Source organism: Pygoscelis adeliae, unplaced genomic scaffold, assembly GCF_000699105.1.
Source record: "Pygoscelis adeliae isolate BGI_AS28 unplaced genomic scaffold, ASM69910v1 Scaffold226, whole genome shotgun sequence".
Classification (NCBI taxonomy): Eukaryota; Metazoa; Chordata; class Aves; order Sphenisciformes; family Spheniscidae; genus Pygoscelis; species Pygoscelis adeliae.
Window position 1 is genome coordinate 1,649,642 of NW_008824983.1, and position 15,604 is coordinate 1,665,245.

General features: G+C 38.0%; 1 protein-coding gene across 1 annotated transcript in view; it reads left to right on the forward strand.

Annotated features, from left to right (window-relative positions):
* Nucleotides 1-15,604, forward strand: part of HIBADH (3-hydroxyisobutyrate dehydrogenase) — a 76,368-nt gene that overhangs the window by 57,861 nt on the left and 2,903 nt on the right. Inside the window, exons 4-6 of the mRNA XM_009325707.1 lie at nucleotides 4,217-4,350; nucleotides 4,925-5,001; nucleotides 12,014-12,170. Of these exons, the coding sequence (XP_009323982.1) occupies nucleotides 4,217-4,350; nucleotides 4,925-5,001; nucleotides 12,014-12,170 (368 nt within the window). The remainder of the gene's footprint in view (nucleotides 1-4,216; nucleotides 4,351-4,924; nucleotides 5,002-12,013; nucleotides 12,171-15,604) is intronic.

Sequence of the window (15,604 nt, forward strand, 5' to 3'; positions counted from 1 at the left end):
AAGAAGCACGTGGATTGAACTAATCCTTGCCCTACAAGTAACTTAGCTAGATGCGACAGGATGCTTTGAAGAGCAGTTCTTTATGCACCTCTTCTGATAAAAGAAATAAATTTTTCAGATCTCAGTCCAAAGCCTTCTGGTACGCGAGTGGGAAAGCCATCTCCAAGTGGGTATGCCATACTGCAGCGCTACTCTATAACTTCTCACCATGCTTTTTCCAAGATTCATTTTTTTGCATGCCCCCTTACTAGCTAGATCTCTTATCATATTTATCTGCAAACCTGTTCCTGTCAGTTTATACCTCTGGGAAAAACTCTGATGCTGTTGTGACGTACTGACTCAGAGTTGAGCTATTCTCTGGGATCTGCTGGCGTGACCTCCTTAAAGGATTCTGCGTGCAGGTGTGGGGGGATCGTCCTAGAGAAGCCAAGTGTAGGACTGCAGCCATGGGCTCCAGCAGTCTCGCTTTGCAGGGGAGGAAATCTTACACGTGCTAATCACAAATACAGTTCCTCAGAAACCGTTCCCTGAGCATGAGAAGAGGCTTTTTGTATTTTAGAAAGAACAAACAGATTCTGAAGGACTTTTGACCCTAATCAGCAGTGGTACATAAAGCACTATCTTGGGCGGTAAGAGATCTTTAAAAAAATCAAAAGATGAAAAATAATCATTAGCTTTTTTAAATTACATTAGCTGCTCTGCTTTCTCCATTGCTCTCTTTAGTGTTAGAAGCTGATAATACTTTACTGGCTTGTGTTGTTGGTATGGAATCTGTGATTGTGAAATAAAGCTATGCATTCTTGTCTAATGATTTTTTATTTCTATTTTTAGCTGAAGTTACAGTTCTTGTACTCCTAGACTCCCTGCCAATTTTTTTTTAAATTGCCAGTGTTATAGATTTGCTGCATTGCTTGTTTAATTCTGATAAAATAGCTGATAGTTGGCAAGGAGCCTAGATGATAAAATTTACCATGAAGTAAACAGGTTTTTGTTTTTAAAAGGAGAATTTTCCAAGCCTTCTGCATTATACAACAAATTGCTCTTTTTTTCTACTTAAGTAATTTATTTTTTCTACTTGAAATGTAAGTGTTTGAACAAGTGAGAGAGTGCAGCTGTCAGAAGATTAACCAGCTGAAAACTATTGTCAGCATTAATTTTGCTCTAATAAATGACTCTCCGAAGCTATTTAGCAGTCTGTAATCTAGATACAAGGCTATTGACCTATGATGGATAGTACTGGATTTTGTTTGTAAGCTTTGACTTAAATTGTCTACTTAATTTGCTGCAGGTCAGATCACAGGATTAGTGGTAAAGGCCATTATGTGGTTTGAATAAAAATTGCTAGAGGAATGGAATGAAAATCATTGTGTTTATTAATGTAGCAATCTTTGCAGTCATGTACATAGTAAAATGGTAGCCAACAAGATGGCAATGACCTGTTTGTGTTAGCTCTAAATCTAGGCTTTGCTCTTAGCCCAGTTCCTATGAGTTGCCTGGGGAGGAGTTGTGAGATTCCTGTGAGAGTAAGGATTGGCTGCAAGTAGGGTCTCTCTCAACCTGAGCAGGAAGATCTTTACCACTGTAGATATTTCAGTACCTCAACAGTGTTGTATATATACACTGATTTTTTTTGAACCTGTGGGTCTGAGTTCTTCTGAATGCTCCAGTTCCGGACTCACCAGTACAAGAAAGATAAGGATTTACTGGACTGAGTCCAGCTAAGGGCCGTGAAGGTGATGAAGGGACTGGAGCATCCTTCATATGAGGAGAGACTGAGACAGCTGAGACTGTTTAGCACAAAGAGAAGGCTCAGGGCAGATCTTATCAATGTGTATAAAAACCTGATGCAAGAGAATGAAGAAGAGGGAGCTAGACTCTTCTCAGTAATGTCCAGTAACAGGACAGGAGGCAATGGGCACAAATTAAAACACATGAAATTCCATCTGAAACACAAGAAAACACTTTTTTACTGTGAGGGTAGTCAAACATTGGAAGAGGTAGCCTAGAGAGGCTGTGGAGTCTCCATCCGTGGAGATATTCAAAAGCCGACTGGACACGGTCCTGGGCAACCTGTTCCAGCTGACCCTGCTCGAGCAGGGGGGTTAAACTACATGATCTTGAGAGGTCCCTTCCAACCCCAGCAATTCTGTGACTCTGTGATTCTAGGTTCTAATATAGGTTGAGCAGCTACTTTGTCAGTGGGAGCCTCTTTCCTCTACTCTGTTGCCTATTTTCACATAATTGGTAGGTATTTACTAATTTTGAGACCTTGATCTGTCAAATTTGTCTGAAATTCTTTAGTGACTTCAAAAGATGGTGCATGTTGGAAGGCAGGATGGGGGAAATAAATGCTTGACAGATACAGAAAGGGCATTTGTAGACATAGTCACACAGAGCAGTTGCACAGAGACAGTGCATCAATTGAAATTTTTATGGGAAAGCAAACAAAAATTCTTCAAATTCTTCAGTGTGAGGAGCTGCAGTTTAAGTGTCCTTGATGTCAGAAAGGAAGTCCAGTGCTGACCACTTCATTCTTTAGCTGTGGTACAGCACTTACATGGGCTTAAGGCTTTAAGTTGAGAGAAGCTCTGATTAGCCTGCTGTGGTTGCCCACTGTATCAGAACTTTTTGTGCACAAACTTGGTTGCCATGGTGGCTTAGTTGTGGCCTTATTTTTTTCCTCTTGCTGTTGTTTTTTATTGCATAATTTCATTTATTAATGGGGAACAAGGAAAACAGAAATGTCCTGTTTAAGAGGGATATATTTCTAACAATAATTTTTTTGCTATTTGAGGTTAGATTGTATTTTTTGTTTGTTTTTTAAAAAAGCTCTGTCTTCAACTGATAAGCTTTTTAAGAGTGCATTTTCATTTGTCACTACATAACATCTAGCTCAGTGAAGGCAGTTCCAGTTACACTCTGGAAACGATTTCAATAGAAACATTTCTTAATGTTTCAATTATCTCAGTCTTTTATTTTTGTTATGGTAGCCAGTTGGTGACAAAGAACTGTGAACCATAGCTGGAGAGCAGCCTGACACTGTAGAAACAAAATGGTCCGCCACATGGAGGAAGAACAAACTGTTTCACTTGGACTTTCTGTTTGTAAGAACACTGTACCTAGTTAATCACATTAATTTGAAAGTAGGTCATTATCTGCAGCTGTACAACCTAACAGGCCAAGATTGGATGCATAGCACAGAAAATTTATAGTGGCTGTGCTTCTTGCTGAAGTGAAAAATAGTGAGGAAGCTAATGTGTTCATCAGTTTGGGGCAAATTTTCCTAGCAGTTCTACACATTAAATCTGTTGAGGATGAGGAGATTAGGATATATGAGTAATTTATACTAGAATTAGGCTTCTTTTAAGAAATAGAATATTTCATGGAGATGATAAACATCACATGAAAAATTTGAATGGTTTTGTACTTAGGAACTGTATAATCAAAGAACTATGATGTGTGCTTACTGACCTGTGGTAAAGACAGGATACGCTTATAGGAATAAAACTGGGAATAATGTGTGTGTGTGTGTGTGTGTGAACGATTTTTACATTGCTTTTTACATAGTTCTTTACACAGTTGTATATGTGTTAAGTTTATGTGTAGGAAACTAACTTAAAGTTTCTCAAATTAAGTAGACTTTTGCTTCAGATTAGAAACATAATAAACTGCAGAGATTCAGAAGGCTTGGTTTTATATGCCTGTGTCTTTTAGATGTTCAGTTATGTGAAAATCAGCAGACATTGATAAAAATTAGCCTAGGTTTGGAAAAGCTGATAAAAGCAGAGTTAACTTTGATCAATAGTTTGTCAATAGTCGTATGTGAAGAGTAGTTTGACAAAACAGAAATTTTATTTAGTATTTCAGATACAGTGAATTTTGTGGGGTGCAAAGTTGCAGGAAGGGTTGATTGTGTCTTCATATGAAACTATAAAGAGTGACATTGCCAGTTTTCTGTTAAGTCTTGTGAATTGTTTATCTGCCAGTATTCCTGCAAGATACAGCCTTCCATAAGGTGGCTTTATCTTCATCGAAAGTTTGAGAATTAAGATCTCTCATCCTGTAATAGGCTTACTTTTACATAGACTTTGAGGGGTTCATCATAAGTGAAGTATTAAGCACATAAATTTTACATCATCAGACCCTTAGTGATAAGACTTAAGTTCTTAAGGTTTTTAAAAGTACTGGTATTAAATCCAATGTTGTCTTGATTCAGGCGTTGGAGCTGCTCGAGCTGGAAACCTTACTTTCATGGTTGGTGGAGTGGAACAAGAATTTGATGCTGCCAAAGAGTTGCTGACATGCATGGGTTCTAATGTGGTCTACTGTGGAGAGGTTGGAACCGGACAGGTAATGCTTGCTGAGGTCTTACTAGTTATCTCAGTCTTTTATTTTTGTTCCTTTGTTTTTCTTTAATGATACCTACTCTTTTATTCCAGAACTAAATGCATAATAGTATATCTTCATACTTGTTTGTTTGTTTACTTGTCGTCAACCACATGTTTATAAAATAACCTCATGGCACTCTTCTCCAGCATGTTGTATAGCTTAGCACCAAAACATCTGACCTGGTGCTTCTCCACATTGGCTTGTTGAGATTATACTTCTTGGAGGACACATTTTAATTTTGTTTCTTCTAAATTTAGATTTACTGAATGTTCTGAAGGACAAAGAGCCCCTACGTGCCACGTATACTAACTGAGCTACTGTACTAAGAAAAAAGTATTTTCTAATCTCTGAAGGAACCATAGGGCAGCTTTCATTGACTTTATACTATTGTAGATCTGTGCTTACTGGTGCTACCTTTAGAAGAGAGCTGTCGGAACATATTTGATCATACTGTCCCGGACCTAGTTAAAGAAGATTCCTACATGTTAGCTCTATGAAAATGCAGAAACTAATTGACGGTTTAACTTATTTTCAGGCTGCAAAGATCTGCAACAACATGCTCTTGGCCATCAGTATGATTGGAACTGCTGAGGCTATGAATCTTGGAATCAGGTTTGTTTGATTTTTGTATTGGATTGAAACATTTTTTCTGTGTTAACAGTTTTTGTGTTTTACGGTTGACTTTCACTGAGACAATGATGAATAGATGGCATAGATAAACTTTTGCCAGAAATTCTTTTATAAAGCCATTAACATGCTAAAGGGATTATTTAACTGAAGTAGGGCTCTTCAGAACAGGAATATTCTCTTGTATGGGCTGTATAGATTGTTGCATTCTGCAGCTGAAGTTAAGAGTTTATTTGTTCTGCTGTAGTGCAGTGTGCAGTAATGTTTGTCTTGCATTATAAATATGCAAAGGTAATATAGAGGTAACTTTTTGTTTGTATTCTAAGGTAATGTACAGTGTATTCAGAGTATTATACTCCCATATGGCTCTTGTTGGCTTTGTTTACTTTGTTAAATTGTTCCAAAATATATTGTAAAGTAAAACTTCTAGTACAGTGTGTATATCAAATTAAGATCAAAGCATAAAAAAGAACATCTACCTTCCTGTTCAACTTTACCGCTGCAGTTTGTCCTAATTGCCAGAACTCCTGCTTTGTCAAAAAGCTAGAGTATGTTCCACTACACTCTTGTCGATGCTAAGACTACTGTTTCTTTTCTAGCAGGTGATGTATTTGACTTGTAAGTGGCAGCATATTCAAACAGAATTATTTTTCCTTTCCAGTTGTAACCTATTTATTTTGCTGTGGTCTTTGAGATTTTGTTTTGTTTTCCAATGGAGTGCATGCAAGTACCAGATCAGTATCACAGTATTTGAACCTTCATAAATTCTCTTAGCCAGATCTAAATCATTTGCAAATTTGTAGACAGAGAAGTCCTATGTTTGAAGAGATTATCTTGCAATTGTGTATATTTTAAGGGCTCTTCATTAATTATTTATTTGCACAATTGCATCCTTAAAATTGGCCCGTTAAAACTACAAATACTGTAGATACTGTAGATATCAACTGGGCTTTAGGCCGTGTGTTCATGTGGATTTGATACAGTATAAAAACAGCAAGAGGGCATCAAATGCTTAAATAAATAAAGAACACGTACATGTGCGCACATACACGAGGCAATGTAATGGATTCACATTTCCTCTTAATTACCATATCAAGATGCAGTTGTTTTATTGAATTGCCCTTGTCTCAGATGTTAGACTATCTTGACCTATTAAGTTGTCATGTTGTAATTGAGATAAAAGAGGAATTTGCTTTGCATCAGTGCTAATTGGTTTATCAATATCCTGTACCATTTACATTTTAAAATTGAGAGTCTGTAAGATTCTGAAGCATCTCTGCATCAAGCCGTAATAAAATCAGTAGCGTTGTATACAACTATTGTAATCCAGTGTAGTGTAAAGCTTTCATCAGGTTCTGTTTTAAGTCATGGTTCACTTAATAAAGCATATGCAACTGATTTTTCATTATATTTTTATCTACATTTATAGGAATGATTAGAGTTAAAATGGAAGATAAAATAAAATTGAGAGGTTTGGAAGACATATTCTGGGCATGTAAGCCCTCTGCAGAATGAGTTGATGTCTGCAGTCACTGTAGCTTGAAGGTGTTTAGAATTTTCGTTTTTCATTTTGTCCTTTTCCAGTTTAAGTTTTGGCTGAATTTGTATTCAGCATTTGTGAGCAAAATTCCAGTGTGAAGGTGGCAATATACAAACCTTCCTACCCTACAATCATGGTAATCAAGAACGAACTGTACTTACTGTAGAAGAAATTGCTGATTGTAACCCAAATTATACAAAGAGCAGAATCTCTTTTAGTCTGAAACTGTATGAGGTTTAAGATAGAGGCATCAACTTAAAGCCTTACGAGGTAATTTAGAACCCTTGCATTGATTTTAATGTGCTGTGATTTAAATCCTGGAGAAGATGACTTCTGCTTATAACTAGAATAAGAGCTTTCCACTTTTGGTGTGTACAAATTTCTAATGTACAAGTTAACAGTTGTAATTCTAATCATTAGAAGTTTTGCTATATTAATAAATTTATTAGATTTTTTTTTTCAAGTCTAAAACTCAAAGGATAGTGTGGCTGCCTAGTCTGGAGAGCGTAGGAAGCTGAACTTGATTTATTAGATTGATGCATATCTGGTAAAGAAAGTCTGACTCTGACCTAATAATGATAAAGGACACTGGAAATCTAAAAAAATCATGATAGAAATTGTGGAGCTTAGACATGTTCTTAACTTTTAGATAGAATATAAAATATCTTCATGTCATACATTGCTTATGTCTGCTACATCATTTAAATCTTGAGTTTTAGGGACTTTGGATAATTAATTATTCAAAATATTGCTGACTGAACTAGATGTAACTAGAAAGTCATATTACAGCACCTTCCAGAAACACCTATATGCTCTGAGCTTAAGTCTTCAGAACAGTGTGATATTAATTCTATTAATAAACCACTTCTTCTCTAATGTTTTCATAAACCTTGCAGCCTAAATTTCATTTTCTGAAGCAGAGAGTTACTGTTTTATTCATTTCAGATTTTTAAATGACATCTGCTATTGTTTTATTTATTTTATATTTGAAATTACAGAATTTTTGCAAACTTCAACATAAGTAGCAAATAGAATGTGGTGAGGAGGAAGGAAAACTGGCATTAATGAGCAAAAATTCCACAATAAACTCCCAGAAAAATAGGCAACATTCCTATGTAATTTCTGCATTTATATTCCACTTGCTTTTCTACTTTACTCTAACATCATCTTCATTTACTAATGAAGGTGTCTGTTTTCACTGGAAGTTGTTTGGTTTAGATTCCGTAACTAATTAAAAAAAAAAAAAATCTGTCCTGAGTTCTGACCACTGAAATGCTTGTTTTGTTATGTTTTGTTTTTTCCATTAATTTCCTGATGCTTTATGAATGTTGCTACTAAAAGTTAGAAAGTATGGCAGACATTCTGGAAATGAATTCAGATTTTCATTTGTATTTTCTTTTTTTTCTAGCATGATAGTGCAACTTGTCAGTAGAAAAATCTTGACTAGATTTTGCTATACGGTTTTATGGATAATGTGCATATTGCAAAATACTGTAGTGACTCACTGCATCAAAGCAACACACAGAGTACATGTAAACTTCACAAATAAGAAATAAAAACATTAAGTGATACTGTCCACAGCCAGAGACTCTTTTTCTTTTTGCTGATCATCTCAGTGTCAGTAACTTTCTTTTACTGAGCTCTGAGTTCCAGTTTAACAATGTCTAATACTAGCAAAATAAAGCTCGGAAATGAAATATTGCTGATACCTGGTTTGTGTTTAGGTCAGATGGAAGTTGCTGCCTGTCAGGCAGTTTGCGATGCCTTCAGAGACTGCCTGCACAGACTCAGGGAAGGCCTTACGTGGTGACACAAGATAGGACAAGGCTGCTTAATATGGGTGGGATATAAGGGACCAGGAGAGCAATAAGGGCTCTGTGGCAATAACCTCACTGCAAATACAGCTCTTTCCTAAGCAATTTTACTGTATATGGATTTGTGCCTGCTTGCTTTTTTAGATATATAAAGTGAAAAGGCGGTAAAAGAACTTTGCCCTCTGATGCTAAGTCTAAATGTAGTTTCAGCCCCTCGATCTGGTTTCTGTGAGCACCCCTGGGCTGTAGATGGAAGACATGAGCAGAAAGGGGAGTCAACAGCGTAGAGAGGAGCGTGTGCTGCAGGCTGAGGGATGATTAACCCTGGGCACATCCCCACTGCAAATTTTAGAAAGAGTGCCTTGAAAAAGAATTCCTCCAAGAGCACGGTGGCTCTGCTGTCTTCGGCATGGGGCTATAGCTAAGTCTTGTGAAGGTTGGTAATGACACTTGAAAGCACTTACCTTGTTTAGAACGCCAATGGCAAAGTCATTTTTAGCTGTGGTAGAAGGGTCCTAAGGTTCTGCTTGAATATTTGCAACTTCATATGGTATTTATCCAAAGCACCTCGAGATGGGAAACTCTCAACAGTTCAGCTACTTCAGTTGTTACACCTTAAAATGAGACCAGGATGTATCTTTTTTGTGAGATGCCATTTCAATTTTTCTGTCTGTTCCAGACTGAAGTCTTGGAGGAGTGTATGAAAATTTCAGTACGTGGCTTTATCAAAGCTCAGCAAAACTTGAGTTTTGAGCAGTGGCTTGAAGCGTTCCCATTTTAACCATTTTTTTGGTATGTGTGTCCATTGCTGAGTTTCTGCTGTTCAGTTCATTAGGAATGTTTTTGAAGAAGCATTGATTTGAGGGAAGCAATTGTTTTTGCTCTTTTATAAGTACAGTTAATACATGGACTTCTTTTCTGCTTATAAGGGAGAAGAACATTTTGGTAATTGTAAATTCACATGCGCATGCACAAGCTCTTGCCACGTCCAATAGCAAGTTGTTATGGGGACTGGCAGACTGTCATCATTTTGATAGCTTGAGCAGTATATCTCTTGAACAGCAATGGAGCTCTTATGCAGAGAGTATCATATGTTCCCAGCCAATTTACAGGGAAACAGCAATAACATTTTATCATGGTTGAGAGCCCAGTAGCTGCTTCCTATTAAACTTGCCCTTTCAGATACCTGTCTTGGATTAATTTGTTGATTTCAAATGGAAACTCAGTCTTCTCCACTGAAGCATGACTTTCTAGGATAGACTCTCACTGAATGACAATTACTGTATATTCTAGCTGGTTTCAGACCATTACAAGCTTTGGGCACAGTGGAAGACAGAGGACTTCTTCAGTAACTGATTTTAATATATGTCTAATTTTAACTGTCAGTTATATATGCACCAGTGGATGAATCCCCAGAAAGATGAAATTCAAAGCACTTCTAACTTGCTCTTATTAATGATACACTTGCTGCAAAGGAGAAAAAAAAAATAGGTTCAGGTCTCCTGAAGAGAATCTGCATGGTGTTTAAGAGCAATGAAGTTTGAAGAAGCAGGGATTTAAACTGACACTATCTTCCTAGAGCAAAAATATGCCAGATCTAGTGCAGACAATATTTTACATATCAGTATAATACACACATTTTTTTTAAAGTATACTTTCACAGAGAGGTAGTTGGAACACTGTGAGAAGAGCATTCTTTGGGAGGGTTATATGCATTTTGAAATAATAAGCTCTCTGTCTTGCAGTATACATGCAGCTATAATTACAGGCCTCTGCATGCAGCTAGATATGGCACAAGCAGGCACTACATTGCTAAAAATACTGATCTGGATGTAACAACGATAAGGAAACAAACAAGCCAAGAGATTTGTTTTGGCCCAAAAAGCAACCTCTGTGGGTTTGAAAGCTCAGGCGTTGTCTGCTCCCAATGCGGGTTTTTGGATGACAACAATTAAAGCAGTTATTCAGAGTGGCTCTTGATGAAGACTTTGATGCACTATGCAAGATAAAAGTACAATTCAAATACTGTGAAAACATATTGGTGCCAGAAAACACATTTTTTTCAAAATAAAAAAATTGAAAAAGCATTCAATTGAGTCAGAGGGTTGGAAAAAGGTAGGGAGGAGAATAAAGCTTGATCCCATTCAGGCCAGCAGGGGACTTTCCATTGAATTCCAGGGGCTGCTGCAGCAATTCATAAATAAGACTGCCCAGCAATAATGCTAAAAAGCTACCTTTGCAGTACAGAAAGTGATCTTGCTTTGCATTAGGAGGGCAGAATTGCAGAGACACATGCCATTATGGGAACAGGAACCATGCTGTAGGGCCCACTGTCTTAAATGCAGTTTTTCAAATCCAAACTGCCTACTGGAATAAATAGACATAAATTTTAGCAACTATTCCATTGGTAATGAGCTTTACTTATCTACAAATTAAAACCTTGAGCGCTGCAGTGCCTGGAATCAGTGTTAGGATCCCCATGGCTATGGAGATCTGCAAAAAGTCTGTGGTGTAAGAGCTAATGTAAAAAGTGTTGTCTTCTATAAAGGTTAAAGCTTGGCTGGAATTGTGTGGAAAAGGTGTTTTATTTTTAACCTGTTTGCTTGTCCATGGCAAAGTAGGTTGTGATATATCCCTTTTAAAATGTCCTTTTCTCATCTTGGATTGTTACTGGAGATAATTCCTTTGCTTTCTTCTTTATCATGAGTGTAACTGAACATTTGTACAGGGACGGGTAAACTGCTGTGGCTCGTTGTTGGTATAAATGTAATTGGTGTAAAATTACACTTGCATCTTGGTATCAGCATAAATATGAATCCGTAAGAGGGTTAATTTTCTATAGTATTGAAGTACTTTCAGGGTCCACGTTGAGCAGCAGTTTATGCCATTAGCTCCGTGATAGAACAAATGACGTTTCTACTTGGACAAGCTTTGTTTTATCAGGATCAGTAACCTTATCAACAGTTGACCCAGAACTATAATGTATGTTTGCGAATAGATAACATATGTCACAGTGAGAGGCAGACGTGCCTCATAAGCAAGAGTATATAAAGAAGATTTAATAACAGCAAAGCAAAGAATGTACAGATGTATACAATAGTAACATTTTTTGAGATGTGTAGTGGGTTTGTTCACTTGTTAGAGCAGGATCGTTTGCGTTACCTTGCTGGCATCAAAAATGCACTAGTGTGCACGTATAAACACATCACACAAGTACTTTTACACTGCCACGCTTGCTTGTGAATTTTTTGCTTTGTTCAGCTTTAGAAAATACAATTTTGATATGAAGAACAAGTATGTGACCTGGTAGGTAGCAGAACAGAGAATGCATTTTAGTAATTGAAATACGAGGGAACTGCTGTTCTCAGAGGACCTTTATTTTGCTTGTGCTTTCAAAATTGCTAGGTGGAGGGAATTTACTTAGTGCAAAAGGAAAAGAGCTCTGAAAACCTACTGCTTAAATGGTGGATTGATGCTCTTTAATTTAAGATACAGCATCCCTACCCCCAATATCAATACTCTGTCATTTTTCATGACTTATAATAAAGGGAGAGAAATGATGGTAAGGTCCTAGGATATAAAACAAGTCACCCATGTCTTGTGCATTTTGACATTAACACTTCTCTTCCTTGACCTTTGACAGATTAGGCCTTGACCCAAAGCTGCTGGCCAAAATCCTAAATATGAGCTCAGGTCGCTGTTGGTCAAGCGACACATACAACCCTGTTCCTGGAGTGATGGAAGGAGTACCATCTGCTAATAATTATCAAGGTGGCTTTGGAACAACACTCATGGCTAAGGTACATAATACTTGCATGTAAAGTATGTACAGTTGCTTCTCTCTGGGCTTCTAGCAAACGTTCTTCTCAGTGAAAACTTATGATTACAGGGAAATATGTGCGCATGAACAGAGGGGAACCCAGCCTCTTACACTGAATTAATGACTTGTGTAGGGGACTTTTCCTTAGCCTCCAGCCTCTTTCTAGCCGCTGTTACTGCTGAGCCACTCGTTGAGGTTATATGCACTTTTTGAGTTCTGCCTTAATCCAGGAGTCCTGATGGATTTGTGTGTATGGCAAGCGTTCAGCAAGCCATTTTAGATGCCTCTTGCATGGCTGCTCTAGAACTTAGAACTCAAGAGAGCAATTTGGGGAAATCCAGGTGACCTAATTAGGTGCAAATAGTAGCATAAGCATCTAAGATTTTGGGCCCAGTCTCTTCCAGATACGTTAAACTGTGCTAGTGGACATGCCCTCTAGCATCCTCTTCCTTGCTAAGCCAACTGCTTATGTGCTTGTCTTTCTGCCTAAAGCCATTCTGCAGAAAGAAGACAGGTTTCAACCCATACCCCCGCAGACTGATTTTCTGCAGGTACCTGCACTATGCTGTGAGTTCTCCTGAATTGTCTTTGTTGGTGGCAGAAGTAGTGCTTCTTATGAGTAATAACCTAGTAATCTAAATTATTTGTCCGCAAAGTGGGAGATCTGGGTTTTAGGTCCTTCTCAGCATGAGGAAGTTGTAACCTACAGCTGTCTCATCCCAGGAGAGTGCACTTACTGCCATGCTCTTGGCTGTTCTACGAAAAGCACTGTCCTGAGTCACTCTGTGGTCAGAAAAGCAAAGCTCTTAGAGGCCAGAGGAAAGTAGGCAAGGAGGTCAGGGCTCTGCATCCCACTGATGAGGACGTATAGTTGGAGGAAGGAGCTATAGAACTCTGACTCTTGAACTACTTCTGCATTTAGCACAATGATTGCCTAAGGTAAATTATAAAACCCTGGAAGAGATCTCTCATCTAAGCATGTAAGTGCAGGAAATAATTTCACACTGAATATTAGTTTCGTGGGGATACTGTCCTGAGGGAGGTATTTGAGTTCATACAGGACGGTTTTAGTCATACCAGTTTATGAGTGCTCCCAACTGGTTAGGAATTCTGGCCATTTTCAGCTCTTCCACGTACAGTGGAAATTAAGCACTTAAAACTAAACCAGCATTCTCAGAGCTGGTGATCAAACTCAGATATTGCCATGCAAATCTCCACAGTGCTGGAGTTCCTGTATGTAATACCTGCCTACTGATACCGTTCCTGTCATTTTGCAGTTGATTTTTGTCAATTGTTTTTGTGTTTGCACATTCAGTGGAATTAGCCAAATTCTGTCCAGAGTGGGTCCAGAGTGTTTTGCATGTGGTAGCACCAAAAAGTTTTGCTAATGCTGCATGGTTCAAAACCCCTCAGTGGTTGGCCTGCTACATTTTACGTTTATGGACCAACAACCAGGAGCTTTCATTGCTTTAAGGGATGTGTTAAAATATTGGAAAGCAGCAGTTTTTACATCATGTTCGCGTCATTGAACATAGGGGACAATAAAGTGTTATTTAAATTATTGATTTATAAAATGTGTTAGGTTATTGTTTGGAGTTTGCCAGGGCTATTGATTAGAGATAAGCAACCTGACCTTGGCACTGCCTCAAAGCTCTTGTTTCCATCTTGTGTGCTGTTTTCAGAATCGGTTCTGCCTGCTGTGCCCTGTTTCACACTGCAGTCTCTGTTCTCATGATTCATAACTCTTACTCTTGTCCAGAATAACCTCATAGTATAAATGGGATGGGGGCACATATTTCCTTCCCTACCTTTTAAATTTCTTTGTAAAGGGTTTTTTTCTTTTGGTCTGCTTCTAAGAGGCACCTTCATCTCCTCTGGAAGCTGCCTTAAAAGATCTTGCTTTCATTGGAGGAATAGCAGCCTGGCTTGTGCCTGTTGAAACTGCCAGCTTTTGGTTATAAAGCATCAGTGATAACTAAGAGGTGAGTTCCTCAGAGAGGTTGCTGTTCACCTCTTCTGACTATGCCTCCCCTGCCAGTCCTGCCTGCCAGGCAGCCTGTAGACTGCCTTCTTTAGGCTGGAATCCTCAATAAGAAGGAAAGACACTAAATTCCTCTCATGCCTCTTGAACAGTGCTATGTTATTCTATATAGACAGAAGATTACTTGAATGAATAAGTAACCAAGACAGCTGATCATATTCAAGGTATTATTTGGTGCAGTGGTGACCTCTTTTAAGACAATCTCCTTAGTTTGTGGAAAGACTTTTGCTACTATCCCTTTCATCCTGGTATGTGACATATCATGCAGTTTGTGAATTGTTTGAGTTGGGGACTTTTTTTCTGGGAAATACAGAGCATGCTTTTGCCACTTAACAAAAAAGAAAAGCTATATTCAAAGGAGAAAGATGTAAGTACAACCCTGAGGTTGAGAAGAGAATAGTCCACAATGAGAACCTCTAAGAGTGACTCAGTAACACAGTTACTAAACACAGTTACTAAACTTCAGGTTACTGCTCACACATCAGATGTGGTAGAAGTCAAAGGCTTTCTTAAAAGTATTTTGTCACCAATGGATCTCTCAAACAAAGCCAGGGGATGCTTATTTTAAGTGTTTGGGACAGAAAAGTTTGTCAGACACCTCTGAAAAGCTCTTCAGTCTTGAAATCCGATACTGAAACTTAGAATTTAGACACCTTAATGTGAAACCTGCTCTAAAGATTTTGCATTTAAAAAATCTAGTTTACTTCTCCTCGCCGTCTTTGTGTCTGAGGCATTGCAGGCCAGAAGTTCCGTCTTTCATTCACAGCACAGTTGCTAATTAAATGTCGTCTTTGAATCCTGAGAAGAGCTAGATTTATATCATACTGTTCTTGACTCATGTCAAGACAGCCTTTGAGCTTTATTCCAAATGGCAGTTTCATTTACATCAACTGCAAAATAAATGTGAGGAACCAGGTATTTCCAAAGTGAGCATTGGAAGCAGGTTCTGAAAGAGAATCTGTTTCCCTATTCCAAGCTGAGAAAAAGTGGTTAGAATAGTCATACAGTGAGACATTTGGAAGATGTTGTCAGTTCCAAAAGAGTATGAGAGGACCCATAAACTATGCTCTGATTTTTACTTTTCAAAAAAGGTCAGCAAAGGGCAAATTTCTTTCAGAGCTGTTTTGTACTATTTCACTTGAGGACATCTCCAACCTCAGGAGAAAAGGTTGAAAGTACTTTACAGCCTGAAGCTAAAGATAAGCTTTACTGACATTTTGTATTTTTTTTTCTTTCAAAGCTCTAATTTATAGAATGGACTTTAAAAAAACAAAACAACCTTCCTGCACTTTGGAGTCAGGAGTCCTTGTCCATTTAATTGTTGAGATGTTGGCTGATGTTTCAACCCTCTTGGAGCCAGAGTTTCATTATTA